This window comes from Salmo salar, chromosome ssa17 (genome assembly GCF_905237065.1).
Source record: "Salmo salar chromosome ssa17, Ssal_v3.1, whole genome shotgun sequence".
In the NCBI taxonomy this organism is placed as follows: Eukaryota; Metazoa; Chordata; class Actinopteri; order Salmoniformes; family Salmonidae; genus Salmo; species Salmo salar.
This window is the reverse complement of record NC_059458.1, coordinates 12,916,086-12,940,660: the sequence shown is the minus strand read 5'-3', so window position 1 is coordinate 12,940,660 and position 24,575 is coordinate 12,916,086. Positions and strand designations below refer to the sequence as shown.

Here is a 24,575-nt window from a genome sequence, read left to right as displayed (position 1 = left end):
CGTTTTTTCCCCTTTCTTCCGCAGTGCACACTTTTCCAGAACACCTTTTCCCCCTGGCTCTCAATCGCGAAACTAAATATAGCGAGTGGTGCAGACAGCTCAGTTTCATAACAAATGGAAAGCAGAGCAGCAGTGGATACCGGGGTGTGAATATGAATTGAACACCCTGGACGTAGCTTTTTATTTTCTTATGGGCTTAGCAACACTTCAGCATCTTGGTCTCCATGAAACTGCCAGGTATAGTCTCAGCTCGTCCCCAGGCTCAATTATTACCGTGTATAGACAGTGAGGTGTTGTACTTATAGACAGAGAGGTGTGAAAGAGACAGAGCCAGCTGGTGGATGAGATTAGGAGTCTATTTGAACACTGCAGAAAGAACAACGAAATGCACTGTACAGTGGATTTAGAAAATAGACATGGATAAATCTTCCAGATGCTTCTAACTAATATAGCTGTTGGTAAAAATAGATACAGGGACCAAGCATAATGTGGCACATATGAACTGGGATGACAAAGCCTATCAGGTTGATAACCTCTCCGACTCCATTATCCCCAAAGTTCATACTGGAGTTACAGGAGTTGATATGCTGGGGGAAAATTGCTTAATTCCATGTCTGAACATTTAACGTTGTTTTACCAGAAACCTCTCCTATTGTAAATATTCTCTCCTACTATCGCATTCTCCTCTCTTGTACTATTAGAGCAATGATATTTGAGATGTAAACTTCTGCCAAATCAGGTAGAAGTAAAAGAAAAATCTTAAAATCCTCATCTTATTTACTCCCCATTCAATTTGTATGGGTTTATTTCCTGCTGTGCCATCGGTTGAGAAAATACTGAATGAAAAATACAAATTATACCCCATAAACCTCCCAATTTGAATCGCCAGCATTTACAGTACTACAGCCAACCAAAACACACATCAAACACACAACATGGATGAATCCACCAATCCATAGAAAACACATCACAAAGCGCCAAGAAGACCCAAATGGTATGCTGTGACATACCTAACACTCCGAGCCTGTAGTTTATGGTGATTACGATGACGTTTCCGTAGCTCGCCAGGATACTCCCATCGATCATGTTCCCCGTTCCCTCCATGTAGGATCCACCATGGATGTACACCATGACCGGCTTCAGCCCGTTCTCATCGTGGATGTCTGGAAAGAAGAGCAACAAGCATGAGCACCTGTAGATAACACTGAGTCTGGTAGTACGTCCCAAATGGCATCCTATTCCCTATATAGTGCACTACTTTGGACCATCGCCCTATGGACCTCCTACATATGGAATAGGGCGTCATTTTGGGTGGTTAGGAAGGAGCCAGCCACATCCTTTACTTTAGATGCTTACGTTTTTTACATTTTAAAAATTAGCAGCCAATGGAATATGGGTAGTTCAATGTGGTTGTCATATGTAAACGCTTTTGGATGCGATATGTTCACTGTAAGTACTGTAGTATTGGAGACACTGTAAGAGGAAAAACTTGCTCTCTTTAAATATGTGATAGCGCCATCATTCTGCAGATATCTGTACAGGGACTATGTTCTTGGAATAACACCAACACACAAGGACTGTTTCCCAAATGGCACCATGTTTCCTGTATAGTGCACCACTTTTGACCAGAGTCTGTATAAAGGGAATAGGGTGTAATTTGTGACGCAGACAAACATGACTGCTACAGTACAATTAGGTAGAATGAATACCTTATTATGGAGCTTCCCTACTCTGATTAGTACATGTGCAGTTGTTCATTATAAATTAAGAGGGTAGATTCTTAGTATGAGAGAAGATTGGAGAGGGATGTCATGTTCCATGAACAACAGCCTGCTAGCAGGATAAATCAACACTCAGTTCAGTCAGCAGTCACAGGCCTCATTAGGGTGTTGTTCATTGACTTACAGTTGATTCCTATGGGTCCATCATTTCAGAAGTCATAGCTCAGCATTCTACCACTGCTTTCCACATTCTACCTCCTTAGGACATGGTGGAGAAGCAATGAGTTTGGAATCAGTGATTTGGGGAAGGAGGGATTTTTCAAGGATTTCATTACTTAAATAAAAAATAGAAGGTGTTCTTCTAGCCTCTGGGTAGAAACACTATACAGTGCATTCGGAAAGTATTCAGACCCCTTGACTTGTTCCACATTTTGTTAGGTTATAGCCTTATTCTAAAATGTATTAAATTGTTTTTTCCCCTCATCAATCTATGCACAATACCCCACAATGACAAAGAAAAAACTGGTTTTTAGAAATGTTTGCAAATTTATTTAAAATTAAAATGGAAATATCACATTTACATAAGTATTCAGACTTTTACTCAGTAGTTTGTTGTGGCACCTTTGGCAGTGATTACAGCCTCGAGTCTTCTTGGCTATGACGCTACAAGCTTTGAACACCTATATTTGGGGAGTTTCTCCCATTCTTCTCTGCAGATCCTCTCAAACTCTGTCAGGTTGGATGGGGAGCGTCGCTGCACAGATATTTCAGGTCTCTCCAGAGATGTTTGATCAGGTTCAAGTCTGGGCTCTGGCTGGACCACTCAAGGATATTCAGAAACTTGTCTTTGTGATTGTCTCCACCCCCTCCAGGTGTCGCCCATCTTCCCCATTATCCCCTGTATATTTATACCTGTGTTCTCTGTTTGTCTGTAGACAAGTCAACCAGCATTTTTGTGTCAGCTCCTGCTTTTCCCCAGTCTCTCTTTTGTCATCATCCTGGTTTTTGACCCTTGCCTGTCCTAACCCTGTACCTGCCCGCCTGACCACTCTGCATGTCCCTGACCCTGAGCCTGCCTGCCGTCCTGTACCTTTGCCCCACCTCTGGATTACCAACCTCTGCCTGACCGGACCCTGACTGCCATCTTGTACCTTTGCCCCTGTTGCTGTAATAAACATTGTTACTTTGACACGGTCTGCATCTGGGTCTTACCTTGATACCTGATAGTGACGTAACAAAATGTGGAACAGGGAAGAGGTCTGAATACTTTCCAAATGCACTGTATATACAAAAGTATGTGGACACCCCTTCAAATTAGTGGATTCGGCTATATCAGCCACACCCGCTGCTGACAGGTGTATAAAATCGAGCATACCGCCATGCAATCTCCATAGACAAACATTGGCAGTAAAATGGCATTACTGAAGAGCTCAGTGACTTTCAACGTGGCACCGTCACAGGATGCCACCTATCCAACAAGTCAGTTCATAAAATTTCTGCCATGCAAAAGCTGGTCAACTGTAAGTGCTGCTATTGTGAAGTGGAAACGTCTAGGAGCAACCGTTGAGCCACGTATTGGTAGGCCACACAAGCTAACAGAATGTGACCACCGAATGCTGAAGCATGTAGCGAGGAAAAATAATGTGTCCTCGATTGCAACACTCCCTACAGAGTTCCAAACTGTCTCTGGAAGCAATGTCAGCACAATAACTGTTTGTCGGGAGCTTCATGAAATGGGTTTCCATGGTCGAGCAGCCTCACACAAGCTTAAGATCACCATGTGCAATGCCAAGCGTCAGCTAGAATGATGTAAAGCATGCCGCCATTGGACTCTGGAGCAGTGGAAACGCGTTCTCGGTAGTGATTAATCATGCTTCACCATCTGGCAGTCCGACGGACGAATTTGGGTTTGGTGGATGCCAGGAGCACGCTACCTGCCCGAATGCATAGTGCTAACTGTAAAGTTTGGTGGAGGAGGAATAATGGTCTGGGGCTGTTTTTCATGGTTCGGGCTAGGCCCCTTAGTTCCAGTGAAGATGTAAAGAGCCCTCACCTCAACCCAATCGAACACATTTGGGATGAACTGGAACGCCGACTGTTAGCCAGGCCTAATTGCTTAACATCAGTGACCGGCATCACTAATGCTCTTGTGGCTGAATGGAAGCAAGTCCCCTCAGCAATGTTCCAACATCTAGTAGACAGCCTTTTCAGAAGAGAGGAGGCTGATGTAGGGGGGACCAACTCCATATTAATGCCCATGATTTTGGAATGAGATGTTCGATGAGCAGATATCATCAGACCACATCATCAGGGCTCTATGGAATTCTTTAAAATATCGCCAAGGATGAGAGCATCAACGAGGGAAAATCAAACCCCTCTACAGGTTTGGATAACAGCCAATGTGAGTGTGCGTATGTGTGACTCACCAATGTATTTTTGAGTATGTATGATGATCCTCAATGTGAGTATATGTGAGATAATGTTTGTCAGCGTGTACAGCAATGTAAATGTGTGTGAGCTGCAATGCTATTTCAAATCATGGAATTCCAAATAAATAAGATTCCACTTGGTCTAGCGTTGCAGGGACCAAAGCATTGGTCATAGCAGGCAGCGTGCTAAACGAGTCAGGGTTTACCCAGCCATGACCCGAACTATGTAATTGGTATTCAACCAAGGCTCTCTCAGTACACTCCGATTATTGGTTTCTGTTGCATCCGCCGTTGGCTGCTGCTGAAAAGGGGGCGGGCCAGCTGCCTGGCTGGCCTCTAGGTCACATTGCTTCTGCCTCCGCAGGCTTGGCAGTGAGTAGCAGGGCCTAAGGGCAGACAGACGACTGCCTTGCATTGGAGCTCAGCTGTGTGTGTGTGCGTGTTTGTGTGTAAGCTTGTGTGCGTGCGTGTGTGTATATCGCTTCCCCTCCTACGCAAAAAAAACAACAATATATAGAAAGGAGAGGTGGAAAACAACCCACAGTGGTTATTAATCTCTGCTGTGCTCTGAGTGGGCGCCTAGTGCTGCGATAATGTGAATGTATCTATTTCACAACTCCTCACATGTTAGCACCAGCCTAGCCTATACAGTGTGTAGCCTGCAGTCTGCTGTTGTGGCCGAGGCCGTCTTGAGAAGGACCCCCTCTTCACCTCTGCCACGCTCCTCTTGGGCAGACAGCCAAATACATTGCACTTCACAGATAGACTGGGTCGACGAGATGAGTTGGAGGAAGGGTAACTAACTCATATCTTCTAACTTATTTAATGGGCCACTTTCAACATTCCATGCTAAGGTTCTTATTTGAATTTATTAGTAGGATAGGAGCTGCTGAAACCAGGTGGAAAATTCCAGATGCCCATTAAACAGAGGGGCAGTACATGAAGTTGTCAGGCTCACAGAATAAATTAGAGGAAAAACAAAATGGAAGAACTTATTCAAGAAAGATCCAGTGTAATATATTATAAAAATAAAGCGAACTGGATGGAATATGGGGAACAATGCACCAAATTCTTTTTCTATCTTTAATATAGAAATGCTACCAAAAAAAATGTATTGAAACTTGTTACAAATGATGGAGTCACGCATGATTCAGAATATGTTTTCGTTTCAGTCTCCACCATCTTCACTAACCAAAGCTAATTGTATGGATTTTTTTCCTAATAATAATGTAAAATTAACATCTGTACAGAAAGACTTATTTGAAGGCCAAATTACAGAGGAGGAATTTCTTGATGCAACTAAACTCCAGGGCTGGGTGGCATACCAGTGGAAGTACACCAAACTTTTTTTGATACACTCAGAGGACCATTATTAGCATGTTTTAACCACTCCTATATAAATGGTAGATTATTGGACACGCAACAAGAAGGTCTGATATCATTATTACTGAAACAGGACCCATATAAAGATCGAGTCCATAAAAGAAATTGGAGGCCTCTTACACTTCAGTGTTGTGATGCAAAAATCCTAGCTAAATGCTTGGCGCATAGAATTTAAAAAGTATTGTCAGATATAATTCCTCCTAATCAGACAGTTTTTTTTACATAGACGATACATTGGAGATAATATAAGACAAGTACTGGAAACAATAGAATACTATGAAATATCGGGAACACCAGGCCTGGTTTTCATAGCTGATTTTGAAAAGGCTTTTGATAAAGTACGACTGGAGTTTATATATAAATGCCTAGAATATTTCAATTTTGGGGAATCTCTTATAAAATGGGTTGAAGTTATGTATAGTAACCCTAGGTGTAAAATAGTAACTAATGGCTACATCTCAGAAAGTTTTAAAATGTCTAGAGGAGTAAAACAAGGTTGTCCACTATCGGCATATATATTTATTATTGCCATCAAAACGTTAGCTGTTAAAATTAGATCCAACAATAATATTAAGGGATTAGAAATCCGTGGCTTAAAAACAAAGGTGTCATTGTATGCAGATGATTCATGTTTTCTTTTAAAACCACAATTAGAATCCCTCCGCAGCCTCATAGAGGATCTAGATACTTTTGCTAACCTCTCTGGATTAAAACCAAAACCAAAAACCAAAAAAATGCACATTTTACATTACCGTGTCTGACAGGGATGTGGACATACTCGGTATACAAATCCCAAAAGAAAGAAAGGATCTTACCCCAATACATTTTTATAGAAAGTTAGCAAAAATACATAAGAACTTGCTACCATGGAAAGGAAAATACCTGTCTATTTGTGGAAAATTCACCCTTATTAACTCTTTAGTCATATCACAGTTTATCTATTTGCTTATGGTTTTGCCTACACCTAGTGTAGTGTTTAAATTATATGAACAAAAAATATTCAATTTTATTTGGAATGGCAAGACAGACAAAATTAAAAGGGCCTATTTATATAATGAATATGAATTCGGAGGGCAGAAATTATAAAATATTAAAGCATTAGACCTCTCACTAAAGGCATCAGTAATACAAAAGTTATACTTAAATCCAAACTGGTTCTCTAGTAAATTGGTAGGAATGTCTCACCCCATGTTCAGGAATGGCCTTTTTCCCTTTATTCAGATTACAACTGCTCACTTTCAGTTGTTTGAAAAGGAAATAATCTCCAAAATATAGTTATTTTTTAAACAAGCCTTAGAAAGTTGGTTGCAATTTCAGTTGAATCCACCTGAAAAGACAGAACAATTGATTTCGATGAAATGTTTCAAAAAGGTATAATTTTAGTGAATGATATCATAAATAGGACTGGTGGAGTTATGTCACACACGTAGCTAACACAGACATATGGAAATGTCTGCTCTACCCAAAATTACAACCAACTAATTGCAGCATTACCACAAAAATGGAAAAGGCAAGTAGAAGGGGAAAAAAGTAAAGAACTTGTCTGTCGGCCCTGCATTAAAGAACATAAATGGTTAAAGAAAAGTGTGATAAATTAAAACATATCTAGAAAAAAGAAACGCACACCTTTAAAGGCGAGGTGCTGGCTAGCGGAGTAGAACACTAGAAAATAAAGGAAAGCCGCACACTCTAAGAGCTCAGATGCAAAAATTTAATCACCAACGTTTCGACAGCGAAGCTGTCTTCATCAGGGTATCATCAAATACTGCGAGATGAGTCATTTATATAGTGTCAAGAGACACACAGGTGTTTGTAATCATGGCCAAGTATGGCCTAATATCATTGGTTAACTCAAATACACTCTGATTTACCACCCCAAGATATTCCTGAACAACGTCTATTTGCGCCCATACTGAATGGAAATTACAAGTGTAATGGCTGTGCTCAATGCAATGGCACTTATAAATGTAGATCCTTCAAACACCCCCAAACAGGGAAATCTATCCCAATTAAAGGTGTTATTACGTGTTCCACTAAGGCAGTTATTTATCTTATAACTTGTCCTTGTGGTAAAAAATGATGTGGGTAAAACAAAGCGTGAATTAAAAGTACGTATCTCAGAGCATCGTAGCACCATTAGGTGCAAAAACTTAACTTACCCAGTTGCGGCCCACTTTTTGGAAGCAAACCATCCGATTTCGTCTCTGCGTTATATTGGTATCGAACATGTCACCCTCCCGAGGAGAGGGGGTGACCTTGATAATTTATTGTTGAAACGAGAGGCTGCCTGGATCTTTAATTTAAAGACCCTTGCTCCCTTCGGTCTCAACATAGACTTTGATCTGAAGCCATTCTTGTGATAATTGTGATTTTGCCATTGGAATTGTTTGTTAGATACATTTTAGACTACAAATGCTATGATCGTATGCTATCCATTTGTTTGTCTTTTTGTATGTTCTTTGTATGCCATTTTTTTAAATATTTGAGTTAACCAATGATATTATATTTATATAGTGTCAAGAGACACACAGGTGTTTGTAATCATGGCCAAGTATGGCCATGATTACAAACACCTGTGTGTCTCTTGACACTATATAAATGACTCATCTCGCAGTGTTTGATGATACCCTGATGAAGACAGCTTCGCTGTCGAAACGTTGGTGATTAAATTTTTGCATCTGAGCTCTTAGAGTGTGCGGCTTTCCTTTATTTTCTAAAATTAAAACATATACCAATTTTATTTAAGGACCAAAAAATTGACAGCTGTGTCATATAAATTGCTTAATAGTTGGGAAGAGATTTTTGATGATGAATTGTGAATTGACACGCAAAACAACGCCGGATTTAAAACCAATAGAATGTTATATATATATATGGGGGATACAATCTTCCCAGCTCCGCAGATTTTGCTGTGAGGAGGCAGAGTCATTAGATAATTTATTTTGGTACTGTCCATATGTAGCTCGTTTTTTGTCACAGGTCCAGGAATGACTGAAGAATTGTAACATTTGCCTAGAACTAACGATGCAGATAGCAATACTGGATGATTTGAAAAGCCATAGTCAATCAATCAATAATATAATATTTATTTTAGCAAAAACGTTTACCTTTAATTTACAATCTGTAGAAGCTATGAGAATAGAAAGGTTCAATACTTTTGTGAAACATCACAGCACAGTTGAAAAATATATGGCAAATAGAAATCCAAAGTGGATGGTATTAAGAGAAAGATGGGAGGGGTAGAATGGAGCTGAAGGGTGGGACTAATAAGATAACCAATGTAAAACATACGGGTCTATCAAATGGATTTAGGTTAAAACATTTTGTGAAATAACACAGTTACAAATAGAAATCAAACTGGGTGGACATCAGAAATAGAGGAAGGACTAAAAACAAACAAAATATAACTATTGTAAAATAGATTGCGTCTGTAAAATGTGTCTGTATGTGTCACAACGTCCACAGACGGTGGCGCCTCTCCCCAGTCGGGCGGTGCTCGGCGGTCGTCGTCGCCGGCCTACTATCTGCCACCGATCCATGTTTCGGTGTGTTTTGATTATGTCTGTTTTAGTCTGCACCTGTTCATTGTTTGTCATTAGTGGGGGGTATTTAGTTTGTCTATTTCGTTTGGGATTCATGCGGGATTGTTGCTTGTCATGTTTCTGAGGTGGGCAGGATTTTTTCATGTATTGTGTTACGCCGCGTATCTTGTTAGGCATTAGGGTTGCCGGGCTGCGCCCCATCAGTTTGGATTTTGGAGTTGTCCTCCTGCCTTATTTTGATTGTGTACCCTGCCTTGTTGCGGCATTTGCTCTTTGGATTATTAAACGTCTGTTCAACGGACCTCAGTCTCCTGCGCTTGACTTTACCCCTTTCCTGCTATCAAAGGATAACGTGACAGAATCCCGCACCAAAACCAGATGGAGTCAGCAGGAGCAGAAGCGCCATCCATGGCTGAACAGGTGTCCCAACATGCCAGCCTCCTCCACCACGGCCATGGATCAGGTGCTAGCCCGTTTAGAGAGCTGGAAGAGAGTTGCTCCCCCACCCACATCAGCGCCTATTCACCACCCTGCGCCCCTACCGGCACCCACAGAACCCAGCACGAGTGGGATCAGGATCAGCCTCCCAGGGAGTTCGATGGGGCGGCCGCTGGGTGCAAGTTTTTTTTTTCCTCCAGTTAGATCTGTACCTGGCGACCGTCCGCCCCCCTCCCTCTGATGAAGAGAAGGTGAGCGTCCTCGTCTCATGCCTCATGGGTAGAGCCCTAGAATGGGCCAACGCAGTCTGGGAGGGCCCAGACTCGGCTAGGGGCGACTACCCGGAGTTCACCCGCCACTTCCAGGCGGTATTCGATCATCCCCCGGACGGCAAGGCGGCGGGTGAGTGATTATTCCACCTGAGGCAGGAGATGAGTAGAGCTCAGGACTTTGCCCTGGAATTCCGGACTCTCGCCGCAGGATCAGGGTGGAATGAGCGGGCCCTGATCGACCACTACAGATGTAGTCTTCGTGAGGACATCCGCTGGGAGCTGGCTTGCCGGGACAATACTACCACCCTGGACCAGCTCAGGCTGGACAACCTGCTGGCTGCCCAGGGGCATTCCAGTCGGGGCCTGTTTGTTCCACCTCCCAGCCCTCCTGCTCCAACGCCCATGGAGATAGGAGGGGCTGCAGCTAGGAGGACCGGAGGGGGGGCCTTCATGGAGGCAGAGGGCTCTTAAGGGGTGGTCGAGGGAGTGCTCAGGCAGGTGTATAGGAGTTTCCATCGGTGCGACCATGGTGGAAAGTCCAGACCCAGTCTCCACCGTGCACATTCCCTCAGAATATGCCGATTTGGCGACTCAATTACCCCCTCATTGACGAGGGGATTGTGCGATAAACCTCCAGGCTGACGCGGCCCATCCTAGGAGTCACGTGTATCCTCTGTCTCAGGAGGAGACAGCGGCTATGGAGACATACGTCGCTGAGTCCTTGAGACAGGGACACATTCGGCCATCTAAGTCACCCGTCTCCTCAAGTTTTTTTGTGAAGAAGAAGGAGGGAGGTCTGCGCCCGTGCATTGATTATAGAGGTCTAAATTCCATCACGGTGGGTTTCAGTTACCTGCTACCTCTCATCGCTACGGCAGTGGAGTCATTTCACGGGGCGCGCTTCTTCACAAAACTAGATCTCAGGAGCCTGGTGCTTATCCGAGCTGGAGACGAGTGGAAAACCGAGTGGAAAACCGCATTTAGTGTTCACGATCGTCTGATCCGGTGGTCGCACACTCTACCCTCCTTGGGTCATCCTGGTGTTGAACGGACAGTGCGGGGCCTGAAAGGGAAGTACTGGTGGCCCACTTTGGTTAAGGATGTCAGGCGCTATGTCTCTTCCTGTTTGGTGTGCGCCCAGTGTAAGGCTCCTAGGTACCTGTCTCGAGGGAAACTACAGCCCCTCCCCGTTCCACAGAGACCGTGGTCCCACCTGTCGGTGGATTTCCTCACGGATCTCCTGCCTTCTCAGGGGAACACCACGATCCTGGTCGTTGTGGATCGGTTCTCAAAGTCCTGCCGTCTAATCCCTTTGCCCGGTCTTCCTACGGCCCTACAGACCGCGGAGGCCCTGTTTACGCATGTCTTCCGGCACTACGGCGTGCCCGAAGACATCATCTCTGATCGGGGTCCCCAGTTCACGTCCAGGGTGTGGAGGTCGTTTATGGAGAGGCTGGGGGTCTCGGTCAGTTTGACTTCGGGTTTTCACCCTGAGAGTAATGGGCAGGTGGAACATCTTAACCAGGATGTGGTCCTATTGCCAGGACCGGCCAGGGGAGTGGGCGAGGTTCGTGCCATGGGCCGAGATTCTGCGCCACTCCTCTACTAACCTGTCGCCCTTCCAGGTGGTGTTAGGGTATCAGCCGGTCCTGGTGCCATGGCATCAGAGCCAGACGGAGGCTCCTGCGGTGGAGGAATGGGTCCAGCGCTCGAAGGAGACCTGGAGTGCCGTCCAGGAGTGCCTTAAACGAGCTGTAGGACGGCACAAGGAGACCCCTTACCGCCGCCGCAGTGAGGCCCCCGTGTTCAACCCGGGGGACAGAGTCTGGCTCTCGACCCGGAACCTGTCCCTCCGCCTACCCTGCCGGAAGCTGGGTACGCGATTTGTGGGGCCGTTCAAAGTCCTGAGGAGAATGAACGAGGTGTGTTATAGATTACAACTTCCTTCATATTACCGTATTAACCCCTCGTTTCATGTGTTTCTGCTCAGGCCGGTGGTAGCTGGTCCACTGCAGGACGCTGAGGTGCGGAAGGTCCCTCCGCCTCCCCTGGACATCGGGGGGGGGGGGGCCTGGCGTACACAGTCCGGTCCATCTTGGACTCCCGACGTCGGGTAGGGGGCCTGCAGTACCTCGTGGACTGGGAGGGGTATGGCCCGGAGGAGAGGTGCTGGGTCCCGGTGGGGGACATTCTGGATCCAGCCCTGCTGCAGGGATTCCACAGCCTCCAACCGGATCGCCCTGCGCCTCGCCCTTCGGGTCGTCCCCGAGGCCGGCGTCAGCACGCTGCGGGAGTCGTGCGTTGGGGGGGGAAGGGGGGTACTGTCACAACGTCCACAGAAGGTGGCGCCTCTCCCCATTCGGGCGGTGCTCGGCGGTCGTCGTCGCCGGCCTACTAGCTGTCACCGATCATGTTTCGGTGTCTTTTGGTTATGTCTGTTTTAGTCTGCACTTGTTCATTGTTTGTCATTAGTGTGGGGGGGTTTTAGTTTGTCTGTTTCGTTTGGGATTCGTGCGGGATTGTTGCTTGTTTTTGTGGTGGGCAGGATTTTTTCATGTATTGTGTTACGCCGCGTATCTTGTTAGGCATTAGGGTTGCCGGGCTGCGCCCCGTCAGTTTGGATTTTGGAGTTGTCCTCCTGCCTTATTTTGATTGTGCACCCTGCCTTGTTGCGGCATTTGCTCTTTGGATTATTAAACGTCTGTTCAACGGACCTCAGTCTCCTGCGCTTGACTTTACCCCTTTCCTGCTATCAAAGGATAACGTGACAGTATGTGTATAAACTGAAGGTAGAAGCCTAAGTGTTACTGTTTATTAGTTTACTCCAATAGGGGGAAGGGTGGTAGGGTTTGTGGGGAATAATAAAGGTATATTCTAAAAAAAAGTATGTATGTCTATATACAGTTGAAGTCGGATATTTACATACACTTATGTTGGAGTCATTAAAACTCGTTTTTCAACCACTCCAAAAATGTCTTGTTCATTAACAAACGATAGTTTTGGTAAGTTTGTTAGGACATCTACTTTGTGCATGACACAAGTCATTTTTCCAACAATTGTCTACAGACAGATTATTTCACTGTATCACAATTCCAGTGGGTCAGAAGATTACATACACTAAGTTGACTGTGCCTTTAAACAGCTTGGAAAATTCCAGAAAATTATGTCATGGGTTTAGAAGCTTCTGATAGGCTAATTGACATCATTTGAGTCAATTGGAGGTGTACCTGTGGATGTATTTCAAGGCCTATCTTCAAACTCAGTGCCTCTTTGCTTGACATCATGGGAAAATCAAAAGAAATCAGCCAAGACCTCAGAAAAAAAAATTGTACACCTCCACAAGTCTGGTTCATCCTTGGGAGCAATTTCCAAATGCCTGAAGGTACCACGTTCATCTGTACAAACAATAGTACGCAACTATAAACACCATGGGTGTCACGTCCTGACCAGTAAAAGGAGGTTATTTGTTATTGTAGTTTGGTCAGGGCGTGGCAGGGGGTGTTTTTCTGTGTGTTTTGGGGTTATATTCTATGTCCTTTTTTCTCTGTTTTGTATTTCTTTGTTTTGGCCTGGTATGGCTCTCAATCAGGGACAGCTGTACTTCGTTGTCGCTGATTGGGAGCCATACTTAGGTAGCCTGTTTTCCTTTGGGTTTTGTGGGTGGTTAATTTCTGTTTAGTGTTGTTACCTGACAGAACTGTTTTGGCTGTCGTTCGTTTCTTGTTTTGTTTAAAGTGTTCCATTAAAATATTACGATGAGCACTAACCATGCTGCGCCTTGGTCTACTCCATTCAACAGCCATTACAATGGGACCACGCAGCTGTCATACCGCTCAGGAAGGAGACGCGTTCTGTCTCCTAGAGATGAACGTACTTTGGTGAGAAAAGTGCAAATCAATCCCAGAACAACAGCAACGGACCGTGTGAAGATGCTGGAGGAAGCAGGTACAAAAGTATCTATATCCACAGTAAAACAAGTCCTATATCGACATAACCTTAAAGGCCGCTCAGTAAGGAAGAAGCCACTGCTCAAAAACCGATATGAAAAAGCCAGACTACGGTTTGCAACTGCACATGGGGACAAAGATCGTATTTTTGGAGAAATGTCCTCTGGTCTGATGAAACAAAAATAGAACTGTTTGGCCATAATGACCATCGTTATGTTTGGAGGAAAAAGGGGGAGGCTTGCAAGCCAAAGAACACCATCCCAACCGTAAAGCACGGGAGTGGCAGCATCATGTTGTGGGGGTGCTTTGCTGCAGGAGGGACTGGTGCACTTCACAAAATAGATGGCATCATGAGGAATTATGTGGATATATTGAAGAAACATCTCAAGACATCAGTCAGAAAGTTAAATGGATCTTCCAAATGGACAATGACCCCAAGTATACTTCCAAAGTTGTGGCAAAATGGCTTAAGGACAACAAAGTCAAGGTTGCCATCACAAAGCCCTGACCTCAAGCCTATATAAAATCTGTGGGCAGAACCAATTTGTAAGTCGCTCTGGATAAGAGCGTCTGCTAAATGACTTAAATGTAAATGTTAAATGTAAACTGAAAAAGCGTGTGCGAGCAAGGAGGCCTACAAACCTGACTCGGTTACAACAGCTATGTCAGGAGGAATGGGCCAAAATTCACCCAACTTATTGTGGAAAGCTTGTAGAAGGCTACCCGAAACATTTGACCCAAGTTAAACAATTTAAAGGCAATGCTACCAAATACTAATTGAGTGTATGTAAACTTCTGACCCACTGGGAATGTGATGAAAGAAATAAAAGCTGAAATAAATCATTCTCTCTAATATTATTCTGACATTTCACATTCTTAAAATAAAGTGGTGATCCTAACTGATCTAAGACAGGGAATTCTTACTCAGATTAAATGTCAGGAAAAGTGAAAAACGGAGTTTAAATGTATTTGGCTAAGGTGTATGTAAACTTCCGACTTCAACTGTATATGGATATATATATTTAGTAAAAAAATATATGGGGGATTGGAAATGATGCAGACAATTACATTGATGGAAGCAACAATCTTTCCACAATATTAAGCTGATCCACCCCTAAAAATGTTTTTACAAATGTGAAGTTTTCAGGCTCTTCTTTAAAGCTAGGCTCTGAGTTCTATGTTCTGAGATGGAATTTGGCTGGCCTTCGATCAAACATAGAAGGCAAATTGGCTGTCACTCTACATCTCTAATGTTGACTTGCTCTGGGGATGTTGAACTGGAGGAGACTAAGACAGATAAGCAACTTTGATCCAATTCTAAAAAACCATGGCAGATTTTAGGAGCATGGATTTTATTTTTAATATTTTCGGAAGGGGTCGTCTTAGGTTCTCCTTGTCCCAGCGTGTCCCCACCCGGTCACTGCAGAGCACTTAAAACAGAAATCGAGAGAGGGAGAGGGAAGAGAGTGGAGACAGAGATAAAGGAGAGAGAGCGACACAAAAGAGAGATAGAAGATAGTGGAGAAGAGTAGAGAACACTTTTCTCGCTTTCTCTTCCCTCTACCTATCTCTCTTCTCATCCCTCTTACCCCTCCCCCACTTTCTCTCTCTCTCTCTCTCTCTCTCTATTCTCTCTGTGCTCTGTCTCTGTCTCTGTCTCTGTAAAGGAGCTGCATGGAGCTGCCTAGCAGAGAGGTCCCTGGCTGGGTGACTCCGCAGTGAGCATGCCCTAGATATTCATCACTGCCATACCGGGCTGGGGGGATAATATATTCCTCCATGGGCACAGCGGCGCCGCACACATTACTCATCTCTATATGGAGCGGGAGAGGGAGAGAGGAGGGAAAGAAGAGGGAGAGGTAAGAGGGAGCGAGAGAGAGAAGGGAGAGAGGGAGAGTAGGGAGAGAGGGAGAGGAGAGAGAAAGGGGGAGAAGGGAGGGAGCGAGTAGGGAAGGGTGGGTCATCAGAATTTTCCATTGGTTTCAGCATTTTCCAAGTGTTAGTAATGGGATAGAGGGATGAAAGGGAGGGATGGAAGGGATGGAGGGATGGGAGATGGCAGTTAATGACCATACAGGGGGAACAGTGAGCTCCTCCAAACCCACAGTCAGACAGGAAGTAGCTGGTCACACTTCCTGTTCCTGTTTGATAGAGCTGGGTCGTAATCATTAGAGCACATCGTAGCAAAATGTTTCGCAACCGTAAACTGGTGTTTCTTATTGGACAAGTTGAGGTAATCCCTCCCCGTTTCAGTAAAAAAAAAAATCTCCAGTTTGGCGTCGATCTGGATACAATCTTGCTTTAACATAATCTCTACACACGTCTTTATGTGCCATACAGAGACCTGTCAAGGAAAACAGAAGAGCAATTAACAAAAATAAAATTGTGCAGAGCTTAGTGTCAGATGTCTCAAAGGCATTATATTAGCTACCACACTATAGTTTTGAAGTACGGACGTATACACTCCACACCTCTAATGTACTTAGACATGGTCTCAATTACAGAGACATTTCAAATAATACCCTTTCTTTCTTACTCCAAACTAAGTCATGAAATAATAAGGATATATTTGATCGCTCATTTCAAAGTTTCCTTGAGGCCAAAGGGGGAAAAAAATGGTTTTCAAATGCAGCCATTTAAAACTTCCAAGAGAACAGGAATACGCCTCTATCTCATTTAAGCCTTAGGTGAGTGTTTTTAGTGAGGGAACTGCAGCAGAGAAGGTAGTAGTTAGAGGAAGGAGGGACTCAGTGAGCTGTGTTGTGTTGTGAGCGAAGTGCGCATGCGTGCGTGTGTGTGTGTGTGCGTCCCTTCCGTGCGTCAGTGTGTCTGTGTGCGCATGTGTGTGTGCGTCCTTTCCGTGCGCCAGTGTGTGTGCTCGCGTGCACGGGAATGCGTGCATGTGTGCGGGAGGTGTCTCTGTACTCTATGGCAGCAGAGTTATAACCTCAGGGGGACGGGGGTGGGAGGGGGGGGGAGTAATTCATTGCCAGTTCAGATGTTCAAACAGTCAGTGAGCATCGATCCTGCACTGGTAGTAGCACTCTTGAAAACACAGGCGTGGGTTTGACACGACACGGCAGTACTTCTTAAATTGAGGTACTGCCGTGTACTTTTGAAATGGCTGGATGGATAAAATGTTTTGTCCAGGCATTTCAAAATCTGAGTGCTGCTTTCTTCAACAGAAACAGTCTGAACATTTAGTTAAACTTGTGCATCTGTACACACAGAGAGAGAGATTCTTACCCAGCTGATCAGACAATACACACTGAGAAAACAGTAAAGGCATTCATGGCAATTACCGGTTGATTCTAAAGGGGACAATATATACTTGAAAAACGTTTGACGATTTCTGAGGGGTACAAAAAGAACAAATAAACATGTCTGATAATGACATGAGAAAAAGGTTATGAAGAAAAGTTAATGCACACAGCATGGCCTTTAGCAATCTCCGCTAATAGGGATTGAAGGTGAACCTTATTTCACAGCTTTCACTCCTACCTACCTATGCCTATTACCTTTTCACATTATCAAGACGGCTATAAGGCGGCAATCTGAATTTTCTACAGTACGTCATTGAGAGGTAGAAAATGCCTGGATAAAGCCTGGTATGTTCTGAGGAGATAAAAACAACACGTTCTAGTGTTGCAGCTTTTGAGAAAGAGAATGCCAACCGTTGTAGCACAGTGATCTAAAAATGTCAGAGCTCTGCCCTTTGATTTTAAAACCATGAAGACAACCTGTGCCTTATCGTCACTGAAACATTTCCCCAGTGCTTTCACTCATCTCCTAGCCATCCCCAGATCTTTAGAGAAACACAATCGAACCACCATTTTGGGTTAATAGTACCAAGCACAAGAAAGCGAACAGAAAACATATGACAGAGACTTTGACAGAGTTACAAATGAACAAGGTTTCCAACTGTCAAAACTGAACAAACGTGGGTTAGTGTAGTGTTCATGCTTCACCGAGCAATGAAGGAAAAGAAAGAAGAAAATAAACTAAAGGGAAAACATGACTGTTTAATAACTTCACCTCCGAGGAGGCCAGAGAAAATACATGCAGAGTTTCAATTTAACATCTTTCACTTTGCAGCAAGTTGGGAGTGAGGCGGGAGATTCTTGTAAGTGGTGACTATTGGAGCGTACACCTCATTCCCCATATATAGGTGACCTTTCACCCTTAGTACACAACCTTCTGATTCGCTGTAAATTATGATCTGCATCTCCAAAGAGGAAAGAGGTTGTTAAAAAAAAGGAAGATCCAAGATGTGCCCATTGATATGCACTTCAAGGGATAAAAAGGGAAAAAACAAAACAAAAAACTTCACAAAAAATGTATCTAAAAATAGTTTTGTACATGCATGAATATCAGGCTTTTCTTTTTGGGGGGTCAAAAAGAGAAAAAGACGGAAAAATACCTTTGTCTTCGTCACCATCATTATTGGTGAAATCACCTCCTTGACTGTTTGAGTTGGCTCCTACGGTCAACAACAGGAGGGAGAAAAGTAGAGGGGATGAGGGGAGACAGATATGTAAAAAAAAATAATACAAAAACAGGCTCTTGGAAAAAAAAACTAAAACAAATACTAAAAATGCATTGAAAACTTTCCATATCTTTGGCGTTTGTGTTGAGAATAAAATTATTGTGGAAACATATTCATTCTAACAGTAAGTGGTTCAACCAATTGGATAGCATGACACAGAAAATTAGAAGCACCAACACAGCATTCTGATAAGAACAGTTCACAAAACACAGCTGTTTAGTACAGGTAAGAACAGTTGAAGTCGGAAGTTTACGTAGACCTAAGCCAAATACATTTAAACTCAGTTTTCACAATTCCTGACATTTAATCCTAGTAAAAAGTCCCTGTCTTAGGTCAGTTAGGATCACCACTTTATTTTAAGAATGTGAAATGTCAGAATAATATTAGAGAGAATTATTTATTTCAGCTTTTAATTCTTTCATCACAATCCCAGTGGGACAGAAGTTTACATACACTCAATTCGTTTTTGGTAGCATTGCCTTTAAGTTGTTTAACTTGGGTCAAACGTTTCGGGTAGCCTTCCACAAGTTTCCCACAATAAGTTGGGTGAATTTTGTCCCATTCCTCCTGACGGAGCTGGTGTAACTGAGTCAGGTTTGTAGGCCTCCTTGCTCGCACACGCTTTTTCAGTTCTGCCCACAAATGTTCCATAGGATTGAGGTCAGGGCTTTGTGATGGCCACTCCAATACCTTGCCTTTGTTGTCCTTAAGCCATTTTGCCACAACTTTGGAAGTATGCTTGGGGTCATTGTCCATTTGGAAGACCCATTTGCGACCAAGCTTTAACTTACTGACTGATGTCTTGAGATGTTGCCTCAATATATCCACATAATTGTCCTGCCTCATGATGCCATCTATTTTGTGAAGTGCACCAGTCCCTCCTGCAGCAAAGCATCCCCACAACATGATGCTGCCACCCACGTGCTTGCGGTTGGGATGGTGTTCTTCGGTTTGCAAGCCTCCCCCTTTTTCCTACAAACATAACGATGGTCATTATGGCCAAACAGTTCTATTTTTGTTTCATCAGACCAGAAGACATTTCTCCAAAAGTACGATCTTTGTCCCCATGTGCAGTTGCAAACCGTAGTCTGGCTTTTTCATAGCGGTTTTGGAGCAGTGGCTTCTTCCTTACTGAGCGGCCTTTCAGGTTATGTCGATATAGGACTTGTTTTACTGTGGATATAGATACTTTTGTACCTGCTTCCTCCAGCATCTTCACAGGGTCCTTTGCTGTTGTTCTGGGATTGATTTGCACGTTTTGATCCAAAGCACGTTCATCTCTAGGAGACAGAACGCTTCTCCTTCCTGAGCAGTATGACGGCTGCGCGGTCCCATGGTGTTTATACTTGCGTACTATTGTTTGTACAGATGAACGTGGTACCTTCAGCATTTGGAAATTGCTCCCAAGGATGAACCAGACTTGTGGAGGTCTACAATTTTTTTTCTGAGGTCTTAGCTGATTTCTTTTGATTTTCCCATGATGTCAAGCAAAGAGGCACTGAGTTTGAAGGTAGGCCTTGAAATACATTCACAGGTACACCTCCAATTGACTCAAATGATGTCAATTAGCCTATCAGAAGCTTCTAAAGCCATGACATCATTTTCTGGAATTTTCCAAGCTGTTTAAAGGCACAGTCAACTTAGTGTATATAAACTTCTGACCCACTGGAATTGTGATACAGTGAATTATATGTGAAATAATCTGTCTGTAAACAATTTTTGGAAAATGTACTTATGTCATGCACAAAGTAGATGTCCTAACCGACTTGCCAAAACTATAGTTTGTTAACAAGAATTTTGTGGAGTGGTTGAAAAACCAGTTATAATGACTCCAACCTAAGTGTATGTGAACTTCCGACTTCAACTGTATGTACACATTATTAAAGTGGCATTATTTAAAGTGACTAGAGATCCATTCATTGAAGTGACAGTGATTGGGTCTCAATGTAGGCAGCAGCCTCTCTGAGTTAGTGATTGCTGTTTAGCAGTCTGATGGCCTTGAGATAGAAGCTGTTTTTCAGTCTCTCGGTCCCAGCTTTGATGCCCCTATACTGACCTCGCCTTCTGGATGGTAGTGGTGTGAACAGGCAGTGGTGTGGGTGGTTGTTGTCCTTGATGATCTTCTTGGCCTTCCTGTGACATCAGGTGCCGTAGGTGTCATGGAGGGCAGGTAGTTTGCCCCCGGTGATGCGTTGTGCAGACCGCACCACCCTCTGGAGAGCCTTGCATTTGAGGGTGGTGCAGTTTCCCTACCAGGCTGTGATACAGCCCGGCAGGATGCTCTCGATTGTGCATCTATTAAAGTTTGTCAGGGTTTTGGGTGACAAGCCAAATTTCTTCAGCCTCCTGAGGTTGAAGAGACGCTGTTGTGCCTTCTTCACTACACTGTCTGTGTGGGTGGACCACTTCAGTTTGTCTGTGATGTGTACGCTGAGGAACTTAAAACGTTCCACCTTCTCCACTGCTCTCCCTTTGATGTGGATAAGGGGTTGCTCCCTCTGCTGTTTCCTGAATTCCACGATCATCTCCTTTGTTTTGTTGACGTTGAGTGAGAGGTTGTTTTCCTGACACCACACTCCGAGTGCCCTCACCTCCTCCCTGTAGGCTGTGTCGTCATTGTTGGTAATCAAGCCCACTACTGTTGTGTCGTCTGCAAACTTGAATGCTGAGCTGTAGTCAATGGACTACATTCTTACATAGGTATTCCTCTTGTCCAGATGGGATAGGGCAGTGTGCAGTGTGATGACGATTGCATCGTCTGTGGACCTGTTGGGGCGGTATGCAAACTGAAGTGGGTCTAGGGTGGCCGGAAAGGTGGAGGCGATATGATCCTTGACTAGTCTCTCAAAGCACTTCATGATGACAGAAGTGAGTGCTACGGGGCGGTTGTCATTTAGTTCAGTTATCTTTGCCTTCTTGGGTACAGGAACAAGCATGTGGGGACAGTAGACTGGGATAGGGAGCGATTGAATATGTCCGTAAACACACCAGCCAGCTGGTCTGCGCATGCTCTGAAGACGCGGCTAGGGATGCCGTCTGGGAGGGTTAGCAGTCGGCCATGGAGAAGGAGAGGTGAGGGGGGGCGCAGTCCTTGTTAGCAGGCCGTGACGGTGGCACTGTATTATCCTCAAAGCGGGCAGAAGGTGTTTAGTTTGTCTGGAAGCGTGACTTCGGTGTCCGTGATGTGGCTGGTTTTCTTTTTGTAGTCCGTGATTTCCTGTAGACCCTGCCACATACGTCTCGTGTCTGAGCCGTTGAATTGCGACTCCACTTTGTCCCTGTACCGGCATTTCGCTTGTTCGATTGCCTTGTGACAAATAACATTTGATTTGATTTGATTTAGTAGTGTTATGACCTCAAGGCATTAGAGACACTGAGGTGATTTCCATCGCCAGCCCAGTAACAGTGTGTGATTTATGAATACAGGGGCTGTATGGGTTGTAATAGTGTCTGTACTGTACTGTGCAGGTAGTGTTAGACCCGTTCTCTACAGGGGTCTGATTTGGGTCTTATGTTATTTGAGATGGACGTGTTGTTAAGATGATGTGATTAGCCATTGCTAGATCTACAACTGGACCGTTAGCCTGCTGTGGTGTGAGAATACCTGGTTGATTATAGACTTCATTCTCAGATAGGCACTGCAGATTGACTCACTGACAGACCCATCAGAGTAATAACGATGATCATTAAGATTACGACAGCTGAGACAGGAGTAGCATCCTGTAACATTGAGTAGCCACTTTGCTGGTCTTAGACTGTGGTTGCATCCCACCTGCCTTCAAGAGAAACCACGATTAGACATGTGGAAGATCATATGATTTCGCATGTGAAATCGTGTGAAAACGTCTTTTTGGAACACTTTGCGTTCCACTGGGCACGCACTGGTTGAATCAATGTTGTTTCCATGTCTTTTCAATGAAATGACGTGGAACCAAGATGGAATAGATGTTGAATTGACGTCTGTGCCCAGTGGGATGCAATCACATGTTTTCACGTGTAGTTTCATGTGATCACATGTTGCTTTACACGTTATCACATTAACTTCACATGAGATCACGTGATCACATGAAAACATGTGTTTTTGGAACACTTCACGTGTTCACGTGAAATTCATGTGATCTTTCCATAAGGGCCTATCCTCTATATAGTCCACTATATTTGACCAAAGCCCTATGAGCCCTGGTGACAAGTAGTTAACTATACAATGTATAGGGTGCCATTTTGATTGCATTCTAGTTCCAATTAAAATATTATCTCATTTAAAGAAAGCAAGAAACATTGCTATGATAACTGTTTGTTTTGACACTATGTTGGTCTGGTGTCTCTGAGCCACTTGATCGCTAGCTGGTTAGTACATAATGAGGCCTAAGGCTTGACACACACACACGCACACACAACTGAACAGGCCTGTAATCTCACAGTTAACGGTATCTCAAGCTGTACAAACAAAGGCAAGTGGCATGTCAGTTTAACGCAGCAAAGCATAAACTCCCACATCTGTCCTGTACAGAATGTCCATACACACACCCACACGTGTGCACGCACACATGCATGCGCTCGTGCACACACTCACTGCATGACCATCAGACAGACACCCAGCACATCTGTCAGACCAGATAAAAGAAGAATCCCGTCTCTGTGTTTGACTGAGTCTTGATTTGTTTGTTGCCCTTGAAAAAGTCAAAGGGAAAACTGAGAGCATGCAGGGTTGTCCAAGGTTTGTAGTGATGCACGTCGTTGGAGGTTGCATCCCAAATGGCACCCCATTCCCTATAGTGCGCCACTTTTGACCAGAGCCCTCTTCCTCTTCCCTAAAAAGGTACCCTAGTCCCTATAGTGTACCAACTTTTCAACAGAGCCTTCTGGGTGCCATTTGTGCTGTCTCATGACCTAGCCTGGAGATATTGTCCTCTCTCTGCCTGCCTGGCCTTGCCTGCCTCTCCATGCGTATGACTGGCTGTCTGAATCACACACTCACCACAGACAGACTGGCAGCTAATAGCTCAGGCTCCAGTGCTGTGAACCCAACTGGGATTGGCAGGCTACTTATGCTCAGAGAAGGGCCTGCGTCCCAAATGGCTCCCCATTCCCTTTTAGTGGACATTCCCTATAGGCCCTGGTAAAAGTAGAGCAATATATAGGGAGTAGGGTGCCATTTGGGAAGGGTCCAAAGAGCACGGCTCTCTCTTACACAAGCCACTCACACAAGAAAAAGCACTAGGGCAAGGTAAACCTACTATAATACTGTATTGAGCTGTCATTCAAGCCCTGTCAATGTATTTGTTCTCTTTCTTCCATGTACTGTAGATTTTCTCCCTCTTGTGTTTCTATGCAAAGGAGAATTTGATTCATAATGAAATACAAGAATACAGGTTATCTGCTGCACTATGCCATTGATGAGTGTGAGTCTGAAATGGCACCCTATTCCCTATAAAACGCACTACTTTTGACCAGAGCCTCATGAACAGGGGGCCCTTTTGCATGTGCTGTAGCCAAGGTGTGGGCCACAGCCATACACCCCTATAACCAACAAAGATCTGATAAATCACAGCTCGCCATTGAATTGTAGAGGCCATTACCTCTGGGAGCACACATGTAGGTAACAAGCAATACATTTATTGTAATTTCTGCTTTCTATTTCTGTTCCAGTGTTGAATAGTAAAACAGAACTAATGTAGGAGGGTGTTCATAATTAAAGACGGAGAGAGAAAGAGATGAGGCCTGGGATGTATCCCAAATTGCACCCAATTCTCTGCATAGTGCACTACTTTTGACCAGAGACCTATGGGCCCTGGTCAAAAGTAGTGCACTGCATAGGGAAAAGGGTACCATTTGGGACACGGTCCTGGTGTGGTATTGTCTTCTCACCCAGAAGAGCCCTCAAGAGGCTCCATATTCACTCTGATTAATTCACAATAAAACAGGTTTACCTCCCGGGTCTCTGCAGTAGTACCCAGTCTGCAGCCACTGCGGAGGCTGATAAAGCCAGCTCCAGCAAAAGCTCCAGGAGCTATCATGCACACACACACACACACACACACACACAGACACAGACATACAAAAACACACAGACAATGCAGCTTTTTGTCTGCACAGACAAACCTAGCACCTAAAATTAAAGGAGCTCTGGCATTAAAATACAATACCAAATGTACCACTTTTCACAAGCCAACCCTTGCTAGTCAAAACAGAATTCCCCACCCACACTGCACAATCAAAAAGGATACAAAAGAACAGAACTTGTGCAGGTTATCAATATTTAACTATATATGGCGAAGTCTTATGTACTTAAATCAG

The 24,575-nt window shown here is 44.2% G+C and overlaps 1 protein-coding gene across 2 annotated transcripts in view; it reads right to left on the bottom strand.

Moving 5' to 3' along the window:
- The window catches only part of LOC106575199 (neuroligin-4, X-linked-like), a 75,478-nt gene that overhangs the window by 40,814 nt on the left and 10,089 nt on the right, over nucleotides 1-24,575 (bottom strand). Inside the window, exons 3-4 of one of the 2 annotated variants that reach the window (XM_014151534.2) lie at nucleotides 18,153-18,212; nucleotides 1,011-1,163 (exon numbers count right to left, since the gene is read on the bottom strand). In XM_014151534.2, the coding sequence (XP_014007009.1) occupies nucleotides 1,011-1,163; nucleotides 18,153-18,212 (213 nt within the window). The remainder of the gene's footprint in view (nucleotides 1-1,010; nucleotides 1,164-18,152; nucleotides 18,213-24,575) is intronic. The other variant, XM_014151535.2, reaches the window with a different exon arrangement.